Consider the following 26,556-nt stretch of genomic DNA (forward strand, 5'->3'; position numbering starts at 1 on the left):
CAGGCTCTTTTCAGTGGTGCCCAGAACACAGGCAGCATCGTCTGAAGACCAGGAAGCACAATTTTACTTTGAAGGTGACTGAGCACTGTAACAGGTTTCCCGGAGAGGCTGTAGTCTCCATCCTTGGAGATCCTCAAAATCCACATGATCCAGAACAACCAGCTGTAAGTGGCCATACTTGAGCAAAGAGGCTGGACCAGAGGACCTACAGAGGTCCCTTCCAATCTCAGCCATTCTGTGAATTTCCCTTTCCTAGAAGCTGGATAACCAAACTTACATTGCACTTGTCTCCTGGTCATAGTATCATAAACTCCACTACACTGATATTCTGCAGCTTTACATGCCAAATATGTTAAAATTTGGGTAATCTGCTGCTACTGGTTTTCAAATGGTTTTTATGAGGTCTTCAAAGCAGGCGCTGTGTACTTTTTGTAAATTATCAGCTAGATGACAGAGTAATGCTTTGTACTTTTATATACTGAATTTGCCAAGTATAAACTCTAGCTCGGCCCCCCCACAGCTCATGCTGCAAGGACAAGTACTACCTGCATTACAGAACTAGAGTGGCACAAAACTGCTTGTATTAAAATTTAAAAATGCAATCCCCTTCAGAAACAGGCATACTTATCTTCATAAACTGGTTCACGCACAAGAAATGAAGAGTTTTTATAGAACATTCTTTTATTTTGCAAAAAATTTATTACTCACTGTTGTACAAAATATACCTAAAAATATGATGTTAAGATAATTTCGACACATCTAGGTAGATTGCAGATTACCTAATTGAAGGGAAGAAATCTTCACAATTTTTAAGGCAATTCAAGACAGTAACAACAAGTGAATTATATATTTTGAAATATCCCATTTATAAGATTTACACAAATGTTACCTGGTACTTGGTATCTGTAAACTTTAATGCTTCATACAAAGTTTCCATTCACATAATTAGAAGAAAAAATTAAAATAATGTTTTGCAGTTCTGTTTTTTAAAGCACCTCACTTCTAGTCTTGGTTTTACAGAAATAGCTGGTTCAACTCAGAATTTTACTTTTTTAAGAGACAAAGGAGTAGAAGTGATTCCAGATTTCTACTTTGTTTAAAAATGAAAAAAAAAAGTAATTAATCTATGTTTGCTGAAATGTAAAAGAAAAAAAAAACAACAAAAAAAACCCAAATAAAACATTTTAAAGGTAAATTAGATTAGAAAAGGATTATTCTGATTTAAATAATGTATTATTTTTACTCTAGGATGATAAGTTGGCAACCACCTGTTTAATGCAGCCAACACTGATTCAATTTAAGCTCATACAAATTTGGTCTATTCTTTTAGAAAAGTACTATTACTATATTTTATGAGGAAAGAAAGCATACTCACAGGGATTTCTCTACACGACCCTCCAAGTAATTTTCGAAAGAGTGCAGTCGTTATTTATCCTAGGTCCTTCTGAACCATAGGACTTTTATATAATTTAAAATACAAACAAACAAAAATACCACCAAACATTAAAAGGGGGAGGGGGAGACATTACTGTTACCTTAAAATGTGTATAGCAAATAGCTAAACATAAAGGTGCAAGACACAAAGCAGCAAGAAAATCACTAGTGGACAGATCTTCACCTGACATAGTCAGCACAGCTCCACTGGCATCAGCAGAGAAATTCTGACTTTTATCAGTCACAGATCTGACTGTCCATGTACAGAAAATTTTGTTTATGTTAGTGATAAAGATAAGCAGTGTTCAGAAAAGAAGTGTTAGCACACATTTTTTAAATGAAACAAGTTTGTAACACCTTGCTATCCAGTTAGTTTGCTGCTGGTGACTGTCATTCTTGCCACTGGCAGTGTATTTACTTCAGGATCAGTTCATTACCACTTTCAAACAATACAGTAAAATGTATTTAACCTTGGTCTATGAAGTCCTTAACCACAGCTAGTGCTTACTAGAAATATTCTGAAGCACCTTTACAGTGTGAAACAAAGTTTTAGAAGTATTATTTTATAATGTTGATAAGTTTTTATACTGTTATGGGTTTTCACTGACCGTTATTCATATATGGATATATATATATATATATCATTCATATAATTCATTCCATATATGATATTATATATAATATCATATATGGAATGAACTGCAACCACTGGAAGTCAGCAGCAACTGAAATTTAGAGCAGCAAGACTCTTAGCAATTGTTAGCAATTTTTCCTTTTACAGATCATTAGCTATAGTAAATTTTTAAAAATATCTCTAAGGCGTATGTTTACAGAGCAAATCCTAAAAGCAGACTTCTAGCTACAGAAATAAGCAATTGCACAAGTTTCTCATAGGCACCGAGATGTTCTTTTAAGGCACAAAAGAATTCCTGGAGGACAGAAGACAGATTGCTTAACCAGGAGTGCAAACATTAAACAAACACTTAAAACATGGGAAGCAGAGGTGGAATTCCACCTGCATTCATGTCCCACTGCTGTCATCTGCCAAAGGTATTTCAGACTTTTGTGTGTTTGTGTGTATATATATATATATATATATATAGTGTATACGTGTGCTTAATCTAGAACAGTAACAAATGGGATTCAGATGGTTTCTGCCAGAGATGTGTGTAAATGCTGACCTCTACAATTACCCCAAATTACACTAAAACAGAGAGTTTCTCCCAGTGAAATTTTGCATCTTAGTAAAAAGGTATCTCTGAAACACATTATTAATGCAGTGTACTCAATCCATTTGAGCCCTATCTTCTGCCAAGCTCTACTTCCAAAAGAAACACTTTAATGAAGTCCATTACAGGGCAAGTAGAAAAGGTAGTGGTAGCTACACTGGACAAAACTCTTGGCAATGGTCATCATTTCTGCAGTGATACTATGTCAAAACTCACAAGAAACTGAGGTACAAACTTCTGTGAAGTAAACATGAGATTTATATTGCATTCCTTTGATAGTTTCCTCTATTGCGTGATTTTTTTATTTATTTTTTTTTTTAATCTCTTATTTCCTTGAAAGAAAAATACATCCTCGCATACAATGCTGATACCCTATGTGGTGACACCATAAATCCCTTAGGATAGCAAGTTTGATGGGTAGTAACCCATTAGGAGAAAAATATATTTTTGAATATTATTTTACATATATACAATATATATATATATATATATTTAATTTTTAATCAAAATGTAAAGTTCTCTAATATATTCATGAGTATTTTTTACGTCCAAAATGAAAAAATATTTCGTATCTCAGTTCATATAAGTTAACAAGGTATTTGACATCCACCAACAATATGATTTGCTTCATTTCAACAAAATTAAAAGAGAACAAAGAAACAGGAAGTTATAAAGTTTTCCTTCTCCAAAGCCATATATAGTAAGATTTTGAAGCTGGATAATTAATTAACAGAACACCAAGTTTTGCATTGTGAGCAATCACAAAGAATGCAAAATGTTATCTAAATAGAAACTAGCATTACTATATTAACCTAAAGAAAAAATATTTTGAATCCCTTTTTTCTGATAGAATGTATCCAGTGTAAGAAAATGTAAATTTAAAGCAAGAGTTATTTACACTCTTACCAGTCTGTCTTAATTTTGAAAAACCTCTACCCCCCTCAATTCCAAAGTACCCTATATCACAAAACTATAACAGCCACTTATTTACAGGTCTTTTTCAGCACTGTGAAAGGCACATTTATCTTTTGATGCATGTTTCTGCTAATGTCCTAAACTTGGGTTCCAACTGATCTAAGAAGTCAAGTGCCTCTTCTTCATGCTGATCACTGCAGCAGCCTACAGAGCCAGCCAAGGATCCTTTTCCTTCATAGTTATATGAAAGGAGATAATCTTCAGAATGCTTCTGTTCTTCATCCTGTCTGCATAGGTGCACCTTCTGGATAGGAACAGAACAGATCTTATTATTTTCTTAAATTGTTATCCTAAACATATTGCAAAAAAAAAAATTTCTTTTTGATTTACCTTTCATTCAATTATTTTTAATCAGAGTGTGTCCTCTAATGGATTCCTACATACAAAAAATGCACATGATTGGTCTATATCATTACGACTACAAAATGTAAGTAATAAAGAAATAATTTCTATTAATCATGTATGTAACAATAAAAGAGGAAGAACGTGTTTAAATAACCTGTCAAGCAACTAAAATTCACTGAACATTAAAAGACTGATTTATACATAACTAGTTAGGCAAGTAGTGAGAGTTTTTTGATCTCCAAGAAATGGAGTGACTACATTTCTAATGCTGTACATTCATTCCTGCTCCACTCCATTGCTAAAGGAGGTTTAAATTAAACACAGGTTTAAATTAGCACAAAGGAAGCAGTTAGAATAAAAGCAAACAGACATCCTCAGAAAAACTCACAAAAGCTTCAGTAATTATTCTAAATTATTCAAAATGAAAAATAGCACACTGCCTTTCGTTTAAGCCAAGAGAAGAAAGTAATTTACACTTATGTCTGAAATATATCAAGGATTACTCCTTAAAGAGCAATATTCCAAAGGGGATGCAGAGGAGCAAAGGAAAGGAAAAATGAAATGAAACCAAAACCAGAAAGCCACTTTTCTAGCACATTTAGACATCTTCCTTGAAAAGCCTGCATATATTGACCATAACCTACACTTCAAAGAAAATCAGTTTCAGAATACTTACTTCGCCTAAACGAGGATGTGTGAAATTATGCCACTCTGAGTAGGAGTATCTACAAGTATCCATCATAGGCTGTCCTCCTCCTTCTTTAACTGATCCCAGAGTCTGATGTCCACCTCCCTTGACTGATTCCAAGGTATGCCCTCTTCCTTTTACCATTTCAAATGTTTGCTGCTCTCCTGTTTTTACTCCATAACCTCCTTGATCACATGTATTTTGCAGAGGAATTATATTGTGATCCTAAACAAAACAAAATAAAACAAAAACAAAACAAAAAGCAGTAGTGAGGACATATTTTTTTCTCCTCATTTATTTGTCCTTTTTAATTCAAAAGAAGAAACAGCAATCAGAAACTCTCACAACTGAAATTTGACAAGTGTCTGTCCTGGCACCATGATATCTTGAACAAAAGGCTATACTTAGTACTTTGTATCTAAAGATGAGTAAATAATCTTGGGAAAGGATACTATGACAAGAGAGAAGATATCTGCATTTAAATACAATATGATATCAAAAAAATGGAAGTTTCATCCCAGTGTAATCCGTCATTCCATAATGGCACTACATTACGCTTCATAGGCAACAAGAAATTTGACTCTTGCCACCGTAACGATTTTTTGGTTTTCAATATGAAATATTATTTTTAAACTTATCTCCTCTTCTTAGGGAAGAGGGGCTGGAGGATGACAGAAAAGAGGTAGAATCTAAAGAGCTCAGTTCTGCATGAATGCAGTCCCAGACTGAACTATGTTCATGGTAGACTGAAAGAAGTTTAGATGCCACAAAGAAGAGAAATTACATGAATATGGACTGTTCATGAAATTTACTGCATTTGAGGTAATTTTTCAGGAAAAGGGCAGAAATTGCACCTGCAATTTACACTATAGCAGGATATATACAGGATATATACAGGATAGCAGCTATGTGCTATCCTTCTCCAACTAAAAATAATGTTTTGCCATTAACACGTATTCAACATAGTCAAAATAATTAATTTCCATCTAATCTCATTGTTTAAAATGACTGGAAATGTTATTCAAATGTTCACCTGAAGCTTTCAACCAAATCATCAAAATCTGGAAGAATTACAAGTAGCCAGCCTAATGACTACAAGGCATGTTTAAATAAATGTATATAGTACTACCACCTCTACCTAAAGTAAGAATTTTCAAATTCTTGTTAAATAGCAAAGTACATCTAATGATCCTTGCCTTGATTGCTTATTTCCTTTATCAAATCATTTACTTGCAGGTGGTCCTGTTCTCAAACTGCAATGCTATGGACATCTCAACTGCAAGTTTCTGTGTTGATAAAAACAAGACAACTCACCATCACTTCTTCTCCCGGAGCTTCTGTGTTTGAAATGATTAAATTGTGATTGGCACAATCATCAGTCACCTGCCTGTGCATTACCCCAGCACCGCAGCAGCCACAAATTGTGATCAGAATTACTATGGAAAAGGAAATAATACTATAATTTTTACCTCACAACGGTATCTACTTATGGATAATGAATTTTAAGGGCCTAAGCATCAAGAGTGGTTTAAAAAAAAAAAATCATTTCCAAAAATGCCCATACTTAAAGCTTTATATATTCACTTTTTCTTTTTTTTTAAACAGTATAGGGAGTAATCACTGCATTGTTGAATTATTTCATTCTTCTAAAACACATCTGGTTTTTCTAAAAGAAGTGCAAGCATCCTTTATGAAAGCACTGTGATTCACACAATTTCACAGTAATGAAAAATTTGGTCCAAACCCAGGTGAAAAATCATGTCTTATGCCTACAATTAGATTGTACATACTTTTCATGTCTGAATATGCAAATGTCAAATTATATCATAAGGAACTAATAGTCAAGCTGCATGTCCCAAAACCAGAAACTTCTGTTTCACAGGAAAGGTCAGCAGAACCCTGGAGGACTTCCAACATTATGCTATAGAACAATCTTATTTAATCCCTTGTATTCATTTTATTCCTCTTAATAATACTACTTTTTCTTGTCAGAGACTCACCCAAAAATGACTGAATAACAGAATCATAATCACCTAATACCTATCCTAAACAAATGACTAAACCTTTCATCCAGAGAACCACTCTGTTTTCTTCATTTTTCAAATTGTTAGCTTAGAAATAAAGCCCATGAGGGGGAGAACAGTTCTGCCTATCTGCCCACTGAGCAAATTCATCTCTGAACATACAAACTTCTGTGAAAATTGGCCAAGAGCCACCTTCAAGCTAATTTAGCTTCTGTACCATCAGCTGTCAGAGAGATATGCAGTCAGTGATTCCAGAAGGTTGCTTCCTGATGCTGACAGATGGGAAGAAGACATCCATGACACAGAGAATATGTAGGGTAAAACCTATCCACAGTAAAATAAAGGACTTATTCGTAAGTGATGCAATCAAGAGGCAGTGGAAAAGAGGTAGGTGACATTTCACACAGTTCCTGTACTGTATGTTCCCACATCTGAAAATTCCACCTTCAGGATATATCCCAAATTTGGGTACCTGCCCCTTTGAGATAAAACATTGATCTGGCTAGCCTTCAAAACATCTCCAGGTACCAGTGCTCTAGCTACTCATGTAAGAGCAGCTACCTGACATTCAACAGGAGCTGTAAACATAGTAAAACAGGAGTTTTACTATGACCAGAAAAAATAGATAAGAAAAAAGGGAAAAAAAAAAATCTAAACCAAATTCTGAAATACTAGCTACTGCAGCATATCCTCTGTGGTTTTTAAGGATGTTATTAGTTACACTATGTTTGATTTTGGTAAAAAACAAACAAACAAACAAACAAACAAACTTGTTTTTGCTTTTATATATCACTGTCATGATCTCACTGGTTAACAGCATTACCCTTCTCAGAATCTGTTAGTTTTTAGGCAGCTCCAGTATATATATATATACTGCAGCACAACATATATATATAAGGTTTTGGTCTGTTGTGAACTATTCAACCTGTCTCTTAATGTTTCTGCACCTCAGACAGGGCAACCCTGGTTGTGCATACAAACTGGGGAAAGGGTCACTGGAGAACAGAGCTGTGGAAAGGTACCTGGGGGTCACTGGCAAGCTGAACATGAGTCAGCAGTGCCCTGGCAGCCAGGAGGGCCAAGCGTGTCCTGGGGGGCATCAGGCACAGCATGGCCAGCTGGGCAAAGGAGGGGATTGTCCCTCTCTGCTCTGCACTGGGGCAGCCTCATCTGTGTGCAGTTCTGGGTGCCACAATATATAGAAGATTTTCAGCTATTAGAGAGCATCCAAAAGAGGGCCATGAAGATGGTGAAGAGCCTTGAGAGGAAGCTGTATAAGGAGCTGCTGAGGTCATTTGGTCTGTTCAGCCTGGAGAAGACTGAGAGGAGACCTCATTGCAGTCTACAATTTCCTCAGGGGAAGCACAGGGGCAGACACTGATCTCTTCAGTCCCATCACCAACGACAGGACTCCAGGAAATGGCATAAAGCTCAGTCTGGGGAGGTTTAAGTTGGATATCAGGAGGAGGTTTTTCACCCAAAGGTGGTTGTGCACTGTAACAGGCTCTGCAGGGAAGCAGTCACAGCACCAAGCCTGACAGAGTTCAGGATGTGTTTGGACAATGCTCTCAGGCCTGTGGCATGATTCTTGGTGTCCTGTGCAAGGCCGGGATTTGGACACAATGATCCTGATGGGTCCCTTCCAACTCAGTATATTCAATGGTTCCATGATTATATGGGGTCTTGTAAAATCCCTTGTGAAATCCAGTGTCTCAGATATTCCATGTTTTAATCCACAACACAAAATGCTCTGGGAAATTGATTTCAGCATTCCTAGAAACAGAAATGTTTCTAGAACTCACAAACTTTTCTGAAGTCTTTTGGTTCAAGTGCTAAATGCAGGGTTTTTTGGCCTCACTTACATGATCATGCAAAAAATATACTTAAACAAATAAACAAAAATCCACACAAAGTAACTATAGCACAAGATGAGAGCAGGAAGCCTGTGATACTGGTTCAAATAGAGCAGGTACATTAAGTCAGTGATGACACCTATACAACCACCAAAATAAAAATGTCTGAATCAAGTTTAAATCATGTTCTCAGCTAATTTTATAATAAATGAATTGTACTTCGTGTTTAAAAAAATGTACTTACGCAGCAATAATAATGATCCTAAGATCATTGCAAGGATGGCCCAGAGACCAAGGGTAACATTTCCTCCAGACAGCTGACGAGTTCTGCCATCACATTCACTTGGAGTAACACAGTCACAGAGGTTAACTCTTACGGTGTTCTCTCCTATCTTTCCTCCATTATCAATCACACTTACAGGAATTTCATAAATTCCATATGGAATATCACTCTTTGGTGAAAGATACCAAGAATTATCTGTAAAAAAAAAATAGACAAAACCAGATCTACGGTCAACAATTCTTGGAACTCAGTGGTCACAAATGTGACCATAATCACAATTTTCCCTTCTGTTACAGCTATACTGCTACCAGATCCATATTAGTTAGTTTCAAGTTAGATTAAATGTGTTTATACAAAACTACATCTTGAAAGAATTTATACTTTCAGCACCTTTTAAATGTTAGAACTGACAAAGCATACCTTATACAACCCTCTGAAAACATGTGATTTAAAACTCTGAAGATAATTTAGTTCATTATAGGAAATGACACTGCTTAGGCTTACTAGTAAAGTAACCTGGCATTTATTTAAAAGACCTTTGGTAGCGTGATTTGAATTAATTAATTATAAACTTAATTTATACCTCTTCTACTCTTTACTTATATTGCTGTATTCAGTGAGAATGACTATTTTTAGCGAGGGGAAAAAAAAAAATTAATCTCCTGCCCTGTTTAGAGGCAATGATTAATGACCATATTCTTTAAGGGGCAAAAGAAATAATTTGTAAAAACATGTACAAGACTGACACTGATACGCATAATGATTGTTTTATGATGAAGTATATGAAACAACATGTATTATCCAAAATGTGGTTTTCAATTTGTCTGATATAAACATTAAAATTCTTACACGTCTTTGCTTTCAGACTTTTCTGTCTTTTGCCTTTCTTAGTGAATATTTGATGGAATGCTACAGAACCAGATCCTTTACAACTAATTCATGTCACCATAGTAGCAAATTTATGTGCTGCTCTTGTTGCCATCATCTGGCAACCACCAGGAAAACACCATGAGCTATAACTTTTTAGATCAACAAATTTCAGGAAACAGTGATTCCTTTGCTAATAAATTGTTTATCTACTTCTATAAAAATTAAAATATATACTAAAGGAGATAGGCTTTCTTTCACCCAGCTCAGCTTTACAAAAAGTCTGCTGGATAACAGCACTAGTAACAAAAAACTTTCAGAACTTTTGTTTTTGTCAGCCTATAATTAATTTCAGGTAAAATTTCAGTTTCCCAGTTCTCCATCATAATAACAGAATAAGAAAAGTTCTATTTGTCTTTGGACCTACTAGCCATTTCAATGAACTATGAATCTACAGTTGCTCTTCCAGGTGTTGATGCAATGCATTACATCAGGTTTTATTCTTTCTCCTGACCTTCTTACATCATAATTTCAGACAGTAGCTAATTGCTGACCCAGGGATGCTAGGGACAGATTCTTATTTATGCGCTCTTATTAAGGCTCTTATTAAGAGACAGATCTTTCTCCTTGCCTTTTGGATGCCAACAGTGTCATCTTCTTTATGGGTCCCTTCCCACTAGAGGGGAACTAGAGGGATCACTAGAGACCATCAGTGAGTCCCAAAGTAGCTCCACTGACTACACCAATTCCAAACAGAGATTCATCTAATCTATTCTTGCAGACCACCTAAGTGAGAGACAGCAAAGCCTCCTTGGGCAGCCTACAGCTGAGTGAGGAGGAGGAGGAGGAGGAAGTTTTAACATACCATCGTGTGGAGTTAGCTTCCACATGGAAGCCAGGTTCCGGTCCGTGATGCGATACACGAAGGGCGCGCTGTAAGGAGCCTCATCGCCATCCTGTGCTGTGAGGCAGATTGGTTTTCTGTCTCTGCACATGATGTAGTCTGTTTGAGTGAGTCGTGGGAAATTCTTGTTGCCAGGCACAATGCAAACCTGGATTGTTCCAGTGCCTGTTTTACCATCTAGGAGATAAAAATAACTAGTTTTAGCACTTACTTCTAACATTCACACATTAATTTCTAGTCCAAACTTTCACAATTAAATATCATCAACTGTAATATCCATGTTTAGAAGCAAGGCACAAAGCAACTGCTGATTTAGCCAGATAGAGAGGGGGAGTTCTCACAGCTCTTTCTTGGCTGCTTCTCTTTGCTTGGCTGGTTGCAGATGCATCAGCAGCTCCCACATCTCCATGTTCTGCATGTGCAGACTGTATTTTGTTGAGCGTGTGTGTCTGTGTGGGAACACATACTAGTCTAACAGAAGGATAAGAGGAGGAAGAGCTCGTAAGCCAAGAGTGAAGGACACTAAGACAGAGACAAAAGCAGAAAGTGAAGATTTCCAGCCTTTTTAACTTCTGGAAGGAGAAAATTAATTACACTTTCCCTACTTCCACCTCCTCTGGGAACACAATCACTAAGGAAACAGGGGACTTCTTTCTGTCCTCTACCCTCTAAGTCACCAGGCATTCCTCAGTGGCCCATATTGTATCACCAAAGTCTACATGCAAGAATGAATGAAATCCTCCTCCTAATTAGTTTTTCCAATACACAAATGGTCAGTGCTTGCATCTGCATTCCAGTGAAATTACATCAAGTCTATTTTTTAATCCTTTTTCAAGAAACATTTGATTGCAGATGCCTACGTCATGTTTACTTTATAGACAACAGAAGTTCTAAACAATTTAAATCTGTATTATTTACATTTAACTTTAATATACAAACTTGGACAGAGTTAGAAATTTTTGCTACAAAATTCTTTTCAAAATTTCCTCTCTACTTTTGCTGTTGTCTAGCTCAGAGCTCAGAGCTAGACAGCTGCCAGGAGCTATCACTTAAAAAAGAATAGTCAAGAAATAGAAGAAACATAATCCAACAAAATCTTTCATTTTAAAATTACTAAAAGGATTTTAGTACTCACTTCTGTCTATTGCAAGAACTGTGACATTGCATTGACCTCGTCTCATTTCGCCTATGTCTCGGTCCAAGACCCTAACAGTTCTGACTTCACCTGATTTGTCATCTATGTTGATCCAATTACACTGGCCAGGTGGTATCCGGTATCTGTGGAGAATAATTTGTCTTGTTATTGATCCCAAACACAGCACATGTGTGTATGTACGCACGCACATATTTTAGATACACATATTCACATATGCTCACAGGTGTGCAGGTGCACACACATACGTACAGCCTCAACAACTATTTCCCCCTTCCCGTATCCCACCCATGCTGTACTCCAAAAAAAACTAGTCAATAAGGTTGTTTCATACCTTATGCCCTCACTATTTCCAGTTTCTGGATCTTCTGCTACGTATCTCCCAATAGCCGTTCCAATATCTTCGCACTCTTTAACATCCAAGCGCAGCAGACAGGGTTTAAACACCGGTCCCTCATCCACATCCATCACATGCACAGTAACAGAGCAGGTGCTCTGGGAAAGTTGTTGTGAGTGGGGAGCCAGCACGTAGGGTGCCTCATTGTTCACTCCAATCACCAGGATCCTTTGCTTGGCAGTTTCATAGTCCAGTCCCTGTAACAAAGGTGAGGCAGAGGTTTTTTCCCTTCAAACCTAGCCTAGCACTGTTTTCAATACGCAATTATTACAGCTGAAACTGTATCACATTTATATACAAAAGAAGCCAACTGTCCTCAAACAAGCCATCCAGACAGAGTAAAAGAACACGATTTTTTTTTAAAAAAAGTTTTAAGTTAGTCAAAGAAAAGGGCCTGAAAAACACCCAAGCAAGCAGAACCACTGCAGTATTTTGGATAAACTCTGAAAATGAGTTACTAAAAGAACAAAAAGAAACTAAATTTAGTGGAGGATTTTCTTCTTCCATATTTAGTCAGTCATTATTTTAGCTTACATATACATATATTTTAGCTTACATTTGCTTTTTACCATTAGTCAATCACACTTCATTCTAGTAGTTACAAATGCATCTGGCAATTTATGGAGCTGACAGTAAGTAGCTACCATTTATTCTTCAGACACATTCTCCAAAGTCATCTTATGCCTTTAATAGAGCTAATATTATCCTAAAGTCATAATATTCTCTAGTCTACTACAGCATTACAATAAATGTGAGAAATTTCAGCTGTGTTCATATACCAGGGACAGAACTTTAAAAAAAGTTCTAATGATTACTAGGAACAAAATAAATAAATAATAATAATAAATAATATCATATCTATAAAAATATAGTTATAAATTTTAAAGGATTAATTTAAAAAATTACTAGCATCTCTACCTCTACAATTTACATGTTCAAATTTTAATAGTAATCTTTTCTGCTCCTTAGAAGTTACCTCCTATGGCAGTTATAAAATATAATGGACAAGAGGCAAAGAGATGTGCTGGAGTACAGGTGCAACGGGCCTTTTACCTCACATCTGTGAAGCACTTATAACAAATAACTAAACTGACGCAAATTCTTGTATGTATATGGACTTCCTCACATGCCAGAAAAGCAAACCTGAAGTCAGTACACTGCAGAATAAAACCTGGAGAGCTTTATGCTGAAATAGGAAGTTTACTTAACTGCCGGAGAGAATGAGACTAGAGGAGGTGCTCAATCTTTGCCTGCTTCGCCACTCTGTCACTTATGTAAAAAAACCATGAAGCATTCCTCAGTTACATTCCTAAATCTAAAAAACTCCAGCTGTAGAACCAGGCCAAAGCACCAAGCTCTTCTGAAGTGAAAAACCAAATTCTTTGGATTCTGAGCATACAAAATTGAGGAACAATCTGAGCTTTATGTGTTATGTTTTAAAATCAAAACTAGAAAACCCATAAATTTTCCCCCAGCCCTCCAATTTTTACTTACCTTAACAACACACAGTATTCCTTCGTTTGTGTTTTTGTCAGTTGTAATTTCAAAGGCCTGATCGTCATTTCCTCGTATAATTTCATATACTGCTCCTGAGCCAGGTGAACCAGGTTCATCAAGATCAACAACAGAGACTCTCAGTATTTCTACGCTCACTCGGTTTTCTTCCACTCGTGTTTCATACTTGGAGTACCCAAAAAGAATAATAAAAATATTTAAATCAGAAAATCCCGTTCCACAAGGCAGGACTGAAGAACACCATATTTAAATAAGACTACTTCAGCTTAAGGGATCAATTTACCATGCTGCTGTAACAATTTGTTTCCATGCATTAGCATATTTTCCCCACTCCTCCCTTATACCCTGCATCAAACAATAAACATTTCCTGACAGCACTACTGAAATTTCAGCCTCTTCATACACTCAAACTATCACTGACCTAATTCTGGAATTCTCCTTCCAGGAAAGGCAGATTAGCAGAGTTTCCCTCAATTTTATCAACTATAACTCTAATTTGCAAACAACATGATCAAGCTGAGAGTTAGAAAAGGCACTGGGGTAAATTTAAAAATATATAAACAAACAAACTAAAAATAACTTGAATAAAAGCCAAGAAGGATTAAATACCTCTCTACTCAGATGATAAAAGATGAAACCATTTTTTGTATTTTATCTTTTTAAAGAGCAGCTTTATTTTGTACAAGCTGAAGAAGATCAGGTAAGAGTGATTCTCAAATTAATATTACTTATGATATTCTATAGTAGTGAACAGAATTCCATGTGTCCCTTATGAAAAATGAATTATTTTTTCATAGATTGTATATTACAAAATCTCCTGTGGTATTTGAGATGTGTACATGGTTATTGAGACATACTCTTTGCCCTGAATCATATACATGGCTAGAATAAGCAAAGACATTTATACTGGCATTAACTATCTCAGGGCATTAGACTCCATATTTGAGGGACTGTCCATCAGGAAATTAGAAAGGGGATGAAAATACTTCATTTTTAGCCCTTATACAGACATTTTACTTATGCAGACTTACTTGTAACTGTTTAAAGGATGGTGCATTGTCATTTGTATCTTCAATTTTGACGACAACTGTTCCTGTAGTGCACAAACCAAAAGGCTGACCTGCCATATCTCTCACTTCAACTAACAAAGTGTAACTGGGTACAAGCTAAAAAGAAGAATAAAAGCATACAGAAGTTTGTCATGCTCACTTTTTTAATTGCATAGCTAAACATAGGAGTAGAACTGAATATTCCACTCCTGTTCCATAACTCTTCTCTAAATTCAGAGCTTACCAACAAAATGGGACAATTAGCTTTGGGGCCTTTTGTGCAATAGCTCAAAAGGAAAAGCAGCAAAATAATCTTCAGTGGCTAAGCAGCACTGAGTTCAACATATGTTAGTAACATGCATGCTATACCCTGTACCAAATAAAGCTTCTCACAATGTCAGCACTGTTTTCCAGAACCTGAAGCTTTGGAAGATACAGATAACACACTTTCATCTGCTATTTGTCTCCCCTTTAGAGCAACAGAGAATTCCCTCAGGTTGCCAGCAGGTGAGGTGTTTCAATTATGTCTCTTATTTCACTGAGGTTGAATGAAAACTGTGCTGCAACCAGCCTCTGTCTGGGCAACACAGGATAAGACAATGCCTGTCATTTGGCAGGGTCTGGCACTGAAGGACTTGGTGTCCTTATCAGTTCCAAGGGGCTCCTCGATAGGAAGCAGCCCACTTAAATCCCTAACTTGAGCCAGAACAACAGAAAGCTTTTTTTTTGCTTTTCTTTTTCTTTCTTTTTTTTTTTTTTTAATGTGAACAACCAAGAAAAGGGGGACTGAGAAAAAAGAAGTGTGGACAGAGGGGAGGGGGGAGGGAACACAAGACAGTGCAGATTGATTAGGCACAAAAAGAGAAAGTTTGTAAATCAAGATAATAACTCTAGTTCTGAATGCTTGGAATTAGCATTCGGTTTCTCTGGTGCACGAATTAAATCTGTTTTACTACATGTGTTTATCTTTCAAAGATAGGCAGTGGACTAGTTTTTCAATCCCTCCTTCCTTCAAGTAGTCACTGCAACAACCTTCTTAGTAGTCATGGTGATGCTCACAAGCACTGCAATTTTCTCTTGCTAAAAAAGCTGACCACTGTATCTGCAAGTGCAAAATTTTGCAACATCACGTTTTACATGGATTTTCAGTCATAAAACAACACAAGTATGTCATAATATAACTCCTTTTATCTTCAGAAGAGATGTGTCTGTTGCAATGTTTCCTAGAATGACTGTCTTATGCTAGAATTATTATTCTGAATTACATGCACCTGTAATTTCTTTTCCTAGTGTAGACTATCTCTGTATGACATTCTATCAAAAAAAAAATAAATCCTGTATCTTATTTGATTGAAAGTTGGCTGATGAAAATAAATGGGTGGCACATTAATTCTAAGAAATGGTGTATTACTGTTTAGGTTTCAACTATTGGAGATATTTCTGGTTAATATAGGATGACTGACTACTTCCAGAGAAACTGGTTCATCTTCTCTATGAAGAATCAAGAAGCACTGCAAATCAAGCTTAATTAGGAGGAAACAGTGGGTCATGGAATTCCTCAACACAGAAAGTGTTCAGTAAAAATGTAAAAATTCCATAGGTTGAACAGCTGAGCAGTAGGAATTTCTCTGCCAAAGTTAGCTAGAATATGGTAATCTATGCAGAAACTCTCTGGACTAATTACAGGTCTCCAAAAAGCATCACAAAGTCCTTAGAGGCATTAACAAAAAATTAAAAAGAAACTATGTCTGTTGATTCCCATGCCAGCATTTCATAGAATCACAAAAAGGCTTGGGTTGGAAGGGACTCTAAAGGTCACCTAGTTCCAACCTGCCCATGCCATGGGATTTCACCCCCATAAGCTTCTAACCCCTAAATCAGTTTGCTCAGGGCATTGTACAACCTGGTCCTGACCACTTCCAGGGATGGGGTATCCACAACCTCTTTGGGCAACCTGCTCCAGTGCCTCACTACCTTGTGAGTAAAGAATTTCTTCCCAACATCTAACCTAAATGCCTCCTCTTCTAGTTTTAATCCACTTCCCTTTTTTATAAGGCTGAACAACTCCAACTCTCTCAGCTTGTCTTCATGGAGGAAGTGCTCCAACTTTTGGATTTGAACTTCTTCACATCCCTCCTCTGGCCCTGTTCTAAGAGGTCAATGTCCTTCCTGCACTGAGGAGCCCAGAAGTGGATGTAGCCCTGCAGGTGGGGTCTCACAGGGCAGAGCAGAGTAGTGTTAAGCTATCTTTGTGCACTAAATGACAGCTGAGAATGCTTCAGGAAACATCACCTCTCTGTCCAGCTGTGGCAGTAATACAGAGATGACACCGGTGTCACCATGTAAAGAAAATGCTGGGGTAATTGGTGGGGTTTGAGACACAATGCGGTATTTCAGTGTGGTATGGAGAGTATAAGGCTCATCTCTGTCCTCTGCAATCACTTTTCCAACAACAACACCTGTGAACACAATACAGCAATTTTTAGTTCCAGAAAAATCTGTAAATAGTAAAAAATTATTTGAAAAGATATTTCTGTTTTAAACATGTGGCAAGAGCTACCTGATCATTTACTGCTGCTCTTTGCAAATTCAGCCTTTTCTGAAACATAATACTCCCCAGGAAATCCAACTGAAATGTCTTTAAAGGAAGGATCACACCTAGCCATACTGGTATGTAACAGAGCTGAGTAGTGGTGTCTTCAGTGATTTTAAAAAATTCTTACCAGGTCTGGAATTTTCAGGCACACAAAATTCAAAAAGGTCTTGTGTAAAATATGGAGCATTATCATTGTCATCCTCTATCCTGATTGTATGCACAAGGGGTACTTCTGGTGAATAACCATCCGGGGTGGTTGCAAAGCAAATGATCTGTAAGAAAAATTCAGTGCTTAAGTAACACGTAGTGTTATTACATTTTTAGTTCAATGGAGGAGTCAATAAAATGAAATGAAATACAGTGTGCAAAGCACATCCTTCTCAAGACCAGGCTCTTAAGGCACGTGGAAGGGTATGTTACTGGTATCTCAGAGTGAGAGCAGAACAAAACCTTTGAATGCTTTCCAGTCTTTCCCCCCCATTCCTCAAACACTACAAGTACTTTACTCATTTTCCCCCTGACCCCTCCTCCAACTCCATCACTTTTTCCAAGTTTCCTGAACACCTTTTTTCCAGGTGTTTACAAGGCATCACAGCTACCAAAATTTAGATGTATACATTGTTATTTAGAACAAAACAAAAAGAAGAGCAAAACTATTTGCCCATTAAAGCATAACCTAATAAAATGCAGCAATAGGTACTGAAAATTACATTTTAGAAGCTGTTTCTGCTAATTGCCTTCTTACACTTCTCAGCCAGTAGAGAGAGCAGTGTACCTTGTTAACAGAACTGAACAGCTTGAGAGACTCATAAAACCACAGCCATCTATTTCAGTTTTCTGAAGATCTTTTCAACCTTCCCTGAAAATTTGATGCAAACCCAATAGCTCGCTATATTCATGCTTCAATTAGAAATTAAGCAGTAAAAAAACCAAAAGTACTCTCAAGATCTAGATGACCAGCTATTTATTTATTTACTACTGATTTTATCTCTTCAACACCAAGGATATTACTCAAAATAGAGATTCCAGATCGTGTTTGCTGCCATATCCCCTGCAATCCAACTGTCAAATGTAGGCATGAGAGATTTAAAAAAATAATAAAAATAAAATCAATCTATCTATCTATCTATCTATCTATATATATATATATATTTAATGATATTTACACAACATAGGCCTGTACCTGAAAACTTGGATACTGTTCACGGTCTACCGCACGAGTAGCAAAGATATTTCCAGTTTCTCTTTCTATGTAAAACAAACCCTTTGGATCTTGATCAATTCCTGGTCCACTTGCAGAATAATAAATTGTGTAGTTCTGAGCTGTGTCTGACTGGACCTATAAGAAGATATTTTTAAGCCCAAGATAAAACAGCAACAGCATCTCAATACATTTTGCTCTTTTCACAATCATATTTAGCACACACAAAAACTCCTAAAACTAAAAAACAAACTTGATTTACTGTGCACAGAATAGCAGAACAACCTGACATATGACTGCCTTCCTTTATAATATGTGTACATGAGAAGGAAAGTTAATTCAAACTCATAAATATTTATAACTATCAAATTACAGAAATGACAGTATAAGGAAAAAAAAAATCTGAAATCCAATCTCTCTAGAATACTTCACACTCAAGGCATATTCAGATACAGACAGCTCATTTCTGAACCAGTTCAAGAGACTTTAATTTTAGTGCATTCACTGAGAATGTGGTTTGCACCTAAAGAAGAAAAAGTGAAGGAAGAAATGAAGAAAGACCACATAGTTTAGAGTTCAGATATATGCCAATTCAGATAGCATCTGCATCTCATCATGAGCACCAAGGAGGCAACATTAGACTTATCTATTTATAAACACTCTTCTCCCAAAATACTTTCCTTATTTAATGGATGCCAGAAGTTAGGAGGGTAAGATTAGTAGAAGAATGATTGCTCTGCACAGACTCTGTTATTACACTTGTCTCTACACATCTGCTACCAGCCACTCTGTAATCTAGAGAAGGCTAGATGGATCTATGATAACTTCAGTTCTTGCATTTCTGTTTCACGCCTACTTGTTTTCTCCCAGTAAGTACTTTTCTGAATAACATAGGCCATACTCCATTTTCAAGGCTGAAGGTACACACCTCAAGCTCCAGAAAGGATGTAGACAAGCAGGCAAAATTTACCCCAGTCTACATTTACAAAATCGTTTTCTAAGTAATGTTCAGTGGAAGATTGTTTTCTATTGCTTTTCTTTTAATTACACATACTGATCTCCAGGCCAAAGAGCTCTCTTTGAGAGTATGTCTCACTTCTTTTTTCAACTTTTGCACAATTCCATTTCACTCCAACTAAGATCACAAGTTATTTCAGATACAAAATAATGAGATATACAAGGAACAGGGTGGAAAAAGACAGAGAAACATTAGCAGGAATGTCGTAGAATCGGTACAGAATACAAGACAGCTCGTTTTCTTCATCATAAAAGTCACATACAATACTACCATAGTCATAAAATTAAGGTTCATACAAAATGTACCTGCTGTATTTGCAGTGGGAAAGGTCCCAGTGAGTTCTCTATCATGACAGATGGAATAGGGCCCCATCTTCTTTTGGTTCTCTTGAGAACTGTATCTCTAGAATGCCTGGTCTTCGGTGTCTGGGTCGAGAGGATAGACAGATAAGAATACATCCATATATTCTTAACTGCATATATTTTTTGCTTAACTGCCATCTGCATTTCCATCTTTTTCCATCCATGCAAGTCTTCCTACTGACAATTTGTTTTTCCAAGGTCTTAATTTCTGATTATATCTGTGATAATATTCCAAGCTTTTTCATTTCTTGTAACACTTTGCATGACTAAGATCTGCTTTAATTCCTCAAACATGGCTTTTAAGATTCTTGACATTCCTGATTATGCTACTTGCTAGCATCTCCCATGTGAGAAAGCAAATCTGCTGACTAAAGCAACACAGTAATCAACAACTGCTAAATAAAAACACACTCTACACCAGTATTTTGCCTGATTATTTGAATTCTAAAATTCAACTACACATACTTAGTATGAAGCTGTACTCTGTGAAAAATAATTAAGATATCTTGAAATGAGAACCTAACCTTTTTTTCTTCTTCCACCAAGCTAACGTGTATTTTCTTTTCAACTTTTTCTTGAATGTCCTTAAGTAATATGGTAAAAGTCTTTTTCTCAGCAGACAAAGAAAGAGCAGATGTTGTATACACAGAACCATCCTCTAGAACCTTGAAGTTCCCATCACTGGAACTGATAAACTCTGCAGACTGAAGGCATTCTTGCAAATCAACTATAAAAAAAAAAAAAAATATACAATAACTCAAACAGCAAAAAACAAAAAACCCTCATAGAACAAAAAAACCGCAAGCCCCACATAAAAATTTTATTTACTGACAGAGTCTTCAAAAGCTTCTCATTCAGTATTTAAGCATCACAAATACTGATTTTAAAACCCACTTATGCACTCACATTTGATGAAGTTTTCATTAATTGCTACTCTTGTGTTCATTAGTGTTTCCTAAACTACATGGGTGTTTTATGGATATCACTCAACAAAACATTATTACACTGGTAAAATTATTGAAGAATCAGAGATGAAATTATGTACATTTAAATGCAAAAACATTGCAGACATGCCCATTATTGGACCAGTAGCTATTACGTTTGCCTCGTGCTCCATGCCCTGCAATATCGGTGAAGACGATTAATTAATGCAAATGCCCAATGGAGATGTTACATCTTGGAAGATTTGCCCTCAGGAGGAAAGCACTAACTGGTACTATGTGATTTAATACTCTTGGGAGGACAAAGGCTTTTAAATTATGAGGCAGACAGATGGGAGAGATAAAGACTAACTCTAGAACAAACAATTAGCAATTTTTCAATATGCATGTGATAGAATCCCATACAGGTAATTTCAGCATACTTCCCAGCTATTTTTCATAGTATTCACTATCACTTGAGGCTAAACCAGATTTTTTGTACTTCAGTGAACTCGATGCACCAGCAAGTAGTTTAGCACTACAGCTGGAATAAAAGCAAAGTCAGGATATGACCACAGCACTAAGAAAAAATTATTTGCACCCTGAAAAGGATGAAAATCAGAGATTCAAGCTCCAAAGAGATGATCACTGCAGAGTACAAGAGGTGTGTCATGGTCTCAAAATCAAAACTGTTCAGTACTCTTTCAATGGTATCAGTGGGTGGGACACTGCTGTATGAAAGCTGATTGCAAAATCCATGAAGATTCAGAATTTCATCCTGTGTATGTATATGACACTTTCAATAAACTAAATTAAATTTTGCTTTCAAAACTGCAAAAATAGATGGGAAGCATAATTTTAAATATGATGTGATTTCTTCTTAAGTCTTTTAAATGCACAAATAAAGATTTCCTAGACTTTCTATGGTACTGCAGAAGTGACTTTTTTCATCTGTACAGTGCAAATGAAGTATTGAAAAGAATATCACTGCCTCACTTAAAAGTGCCTCATACTGCTGCCTATTACAACATTGCATTTCAAAAATTACCAGACTGGAGATATTGTTCTGATGGTTATATGAGTCAACCCTTTGGTTGGTTAGCTGTAGTTTTGTGGGGTTTTTATTCTTTCAAAACTCTGGTATAAGGTATAAAGTACCCTTATGATAAGCTGGAAAAGCTTGACTAATTTCACTGTCAAGGTATGGTCCTTGTATCAATGCAAAATATTTCTCCATAAATGCTTAAGTGATGTCATTTGAGCTATAATGGCTTCATTAAAAGTTTTTTGGGGAAAAAATTAAGTTCCACATTATGCAATATCTTTCAAAGCACTGCAAGAACATGAATTTTAGTTTTTATATTAATTAAGTTTATTTACATAGAGAAACGTTAAAGTCTATGAAAACTCACACATCTTTAGCAGCCTTCTTAGTTTTAAAATTTAAAAGTAAGATCAAGGAATTTTCACTATAAAGCTAGATTTTCTAGGCAATTGTGATAAACTACAAATTCCCTTTATTTGTTCCTTCTACAGAAATACAGATTGGGACTGCAGACTTGAAGCATACTTCTCTATTGTCATAGGACTCACAAAGGGCACTTTTGAATCTTCAAAATCAGTCTCAGGCAGCACAGAATCCTTCAGCACCTCCTATGCCACACCCTTCAAAGCTGCCTTTGAAAGACTGGTCTGAAAAAAATAGGAGTGGGATGTTTTCTGGTCTCTACTCCTCTCAGTCACCTGTAAGCTGCCCTAAACTGAGGCAGACTGTCCAGTCAGACAGGAGCACTCTCCCAGCAGAATGTGCATGCAGGACACCTCTGCAACACATCCCCTCGTGTGCTCTGAGTGCCCCAGCACTGCTGAGCAGTCACATCCGTGCTCCACACAACAGCAGCCTCTTGGTGCCTGGTTAAGCAGGTTTTGTCTTCTTTTTTTATCATTTCCTTTGTCCAAATGACTTATTCTCCTCTTCATATGATTGTGGGTTACAGGTGAGGTTTGGGATGCCAAGCATTTATTTAAACAGTAAGCCTTACGCTCCAAATTTTGAAAACATTAAATTCTGCCATTTTAGTTTTAAATCCTGTAAACTGACAATAGTTCTTTATGCAAAAGTCAAATGGATGCGTGGAGCTGGTGCTCAAACTCATAACAAACACAGGGCGTATCCTTCATAAAAAGGCTGATCCAGCTGTTTAGCTGGCTCTCCAGTCATCCATTCATTCCATTAAAAATAAAGTCACCTCCACTGCTAACAGCATCTCCAGCAAAGGTGCAATGCTGTGTTGTTAAGCTGGGAATTTCATAGTTTCTCTCACCTCTGCCAACTAACGTGTCGGCCTCTAGTTCAGAAGGAACATGAAAAATTACTTTCTTGCAAGCTTCACAGCACAAACTCAGCACCTAGAAAACAAATGAAGAAATAGGAAAAAACCCACATAATTACATGGTATTTTGAACTAGACACAGATGCTGACTTTGGTTGATTTGTTTGTTTGTTATGACAAACAAGTGAAACAGCACATAAAGCACTCCTCCCTAAAAATTCAGGTACTGTGCAGCACAGCATACAAAGTTTCGAACTGGAAACAAGATCTGGCTACTGCTCCTGGATTTGTCCATGGTTTGTGTTTCATTTTTTTTCTAAAATCACTGCACCACTGACAGTGGTTCCTTTGAGTTCCCTTTGACTAGAAGATTTTACCTACACTATTACTTCAGTAGAGAAAACATAAAATACAGCTTGGATGTACGCTCCCTCAAACAGCTTTCCTGGCCAATTTAGATCCAAGGTCTCTAAATTATTAAGGTTTAATCCATCAACACTCAGTTTGGTAGAATTGTGGTGATGCTGAACATTAAAGGGACAAGTGTCTCATTAAAACCACATGACGACACTTGCACTTATATATCACTTTGCATCTTAAAAGTGCATTCTCAACAAGCTAATTAAATGTAGCTTCAGCAATTAGATATGACATAAATAAATCCACTCCCATATAACCAGTTACAAAATAGGGTCCTCCTAAAAATTCAAATGAGTAGCAGATAACCAGACCTTTTTCTAAAAAGAATCACACAGAGGTACAAAGATTTTCCTCAGCAGAGAGCAAGTGAATCCTGATCTCAGATTATATGTGTATGTTTCTGCCTAGTTTCTATCACCATCTTTAAAACTGTAATCCAAAAATCACACAGACGATTAAACAAAGACATAGAAAAATGTAAATAAATCTATCTACCCTTTAAAGTGCCTCTACTCATTTAGGATGAAAGTCTAGCAAAAAAGGAAAAGCATTTTTATTTTGCACATACCTTTAGGATTAAAGGTATAAAGAGGCAAATAGGGAATGGAAATCCTGAAAATTACTTGTGATGCTTATTAAGAAAATATTTAAATAAAAATACTTTAAACTCTTTAGGACCCTTTAAAAAAAATTGCTGTGTCTGCACCATAAAAGCTCGTCACATAGTTCCTTATATATATAAGCAGATATAAAAATTGCATATATACAAATAATTTAAACATCCTTGCATATGTATTAATAGCCTTTTCTTATTAGCAAACACTTAATAAAACACTCTCTCCTGAAAGACACCGCACTAATTTTTAAGTTATTGAAATCACAACATCTTTTTACACTGTTCTGAAATATTTTAGGAATCAATGACATCTAGTTTTTAAATAGTAACGCAAATACTAGTCTGATGTCGGCACAAAGAACTACTGATGAGTTAAACAAAAGTAAGTAGTAGTTATTCATGGACATCAAGACATAAGAAAACATCAGTAAAAATAAGTTGTGATGTCCTTTCACTTTACACAAAGAAAACAACTCATGATTTTTTTTTTCCTTTGAGTGTTTGGTTTTTTCTGCTTGATGAAAGAATTTTTTTCTTTTTATTAGATGTATGAGTAAAGCTGCTTTAATTTATTTGGATTTTACTTTAATATCCTTGCAAAGGCAAGCACACACTGTCTGAAATAGTAACTTTTTCATTTCAATGTGCATATACAACTAAGATTAAAATAACAAATTCAGAACTTCAACACTAGCAAGCATTTTTCTTTCACAGGCTCAAACGATCATCTGCCTTATTTTTTGTGAATGCAATGTTAATAAGGAGGAAGAGGGCTAGGAAACAAAAGACAAATCATTTTTACTCATCTACTACAAATTAAAAAAAAAAATAAAACGTGAGAGAGAATTCCCCTGCTCTCCCTGCCAAAGGCCTTTCCGAAGCTGATAATTATGTACAAATACAATAAACTGAAGTTAAAGGAAATCGCTGAAAAGTGTCGGACGCACAACTAACTCTTTCAGAGAAGCTCAATACGCTCCACACTGCGGCACAATCCTTCCCACGGCAAAGGGAGAACCAGGTGGGGAGAAGCAGAGGGGGAGATTTAAATAAAATTAACCGCGGTATTTTTATTTCTTTTTCTATGAATAACCAGCAGCAGCATCAGCGACCCGAGCGTGTGCCCGTCGCATAACCTCACGGCAGGCTCCAAAAGCCACCCGACCACCTGTCCCAAGGTGAGCCTCGCACCCCACTGGATTCCTGCCGGCGCCCAAGCTCCCCCGAGGTGCGCCCCGCGGCCGCGCAGCCTCCGCGCTGCTCTGCGCCCCTCGCAAGGGCCTCGGCGAGGAGAAACCCGACTTGAAGAGCCAGCCAGAGATCACCCGCTCGGATGTCTCTGCCGTGCGCTGCGCGCCCGCGGTGCAGCCGAGGAAACGCGCGGCCAGGCGCGTGAGCTCCGCCGCGCTCCCACTCCGCACCCACTCATCCCATTCATCCCACTCGTGATCCCAGTGATCCCACTCTCTCCCTCCCTCACTCACCAGGAGGCCGAGGACGAGGCAGGGGGCTGCGGGGGCCATGGTGCGCGGGGCTAGGCGGGAAGGGGGGAGCCGCCGCCGTCGGTGCTGCCACGGCGGGCGAGGGAGCGAGCGCGAAGTGGCGGCGGAGGTGGCGGCGCGACTCCGCGGGATCCCGGCTCTGCTGTCCCCTCCCGTCTGCCACAGGAGCCGGCCGGTGGGGAGGGTGGGACCGCGCGCGGCAGCGGCGACTTTAATTACTGCCTTTTTTTTTTTTCGGCCTTTTGGGTAATGCCCGTCCCGGGCACGGCGCTGGAACACCCCGCCCGTTCGCCGCCCACCTCCGCGGCGAAGCGCTGCCCGTCCCCTCCCCGCGCTACCCCGCCCCGCCGCGGCGCCGGCTGCGCGCAGAGCCGTGCGGAGCCGCGCCCGGGACAGCTCTGCCCCCGCCCCGGCGTGCCGCTCCCGGGCGCGGCACCCTCGCCTCTCCTCCCTTCTCCTTTGCCTTCCCTTGGCTTCCCTTTCCCTGCGGGCCGCGCTCCGCGGGGCGCAGGTTCCGTACGGGCGGGTCCCGTCCCGTCCCTTCCCGTCGGGGCGGTGCCGGCCGGCGGCCGCCATGGCGAGCCGAAGTGCCCTGCGCTCAGAGCCAAACTTTTGGGTTTTCGGACGAGTTTCTTATTTTCGGGACGATCGTGCTGACCAGCGTGAGGCCGCTCTTGCTCGCCTGTGGCTTCTTGGTTTCTAAGTGGCTTCGGGTGACTAAAAGCCGAAATAACAGTAACAAATCCGGAGATGCGGGTTGCACACGGAGCAGGTGGGCTTCCCATGGGAGCAGCCTGCGCTCAAAAGACCCTTCAGCCCGAAGCAAGGAATGGTGTTTCTATTGCCGGCTACATTTTATTCCACGCTTTGCT

At 37.9% G+C, this 26,556-nt stretch overlaps 1 protein-coding gene across 2 annotated transcripts; it reads right to left on the reverse strand.

The window, feature by feature from the left end:
• Positions 1-656: 656 nt before the first annotated feature.
• On the reverse strand, positions 657-25,993 carry DSC1 (desmocollin 1). 2 transcript variants are annotated; one of them, XM_015620189.3, is made up of 17 exons: positions 25,667-25,993; positions 23,138-23,222; positions 20,418-20,620; positions 19,837-19,956; positions 18,496-18,651; positions 17,440-17,584; positions 17,009-17,175; positions 14,699-14,833; positions 13,647-13,832; positions 12,090-12,349; positions 11,738-11,880; positions 10,564-10,779; positions 8,793-9,026; positions 5,986-6,107; positions 4,660-4,896; positions 3,969-4,014; positions 3,790-3,882 (listed from the first exon to the last, which is right to left on the reverse strand). In XM_015620189.3, the coding sequence occupies exons 1-16, from the start codon at positions 25,703-25,705 to the stop codon at positions 3,976-3,978; spliced, it is 2,487 nt and encodes an 828-aa protein (XP_015475675.1). In that variant the 5' UTR covers positions 25,706-25,993; the 3' UTR covers positions 3,790-3,882; positions 3,969-3,975. The 2 variants fall into 2 exon arrangements, with proteins under 2 accessions (XP_015475674.1, XP_015475675.1); XM_015620188.3 differs by lacking the exon at positions 3,969-4,014 and having other exon boundaries at positions 657-3,882; positions 25,667-25,976.
• Positions 25,994-26,556: the final 563 nt, after the last annotated feature.

The sequence above is a fragment of the Parus major genome, chromosome 2 (assembly GCF_001522545.3).
Source record: "Parus major isolate Abel chromosome 2, Parus_major1.1, whole genome shotgun sequence".
Taxonomy (NCBI): domain Eukaryota; kingdom Metazoa; phylum Chordata; class Aves; order Passeriformes; family Paridae; genus Parus; species Parus major.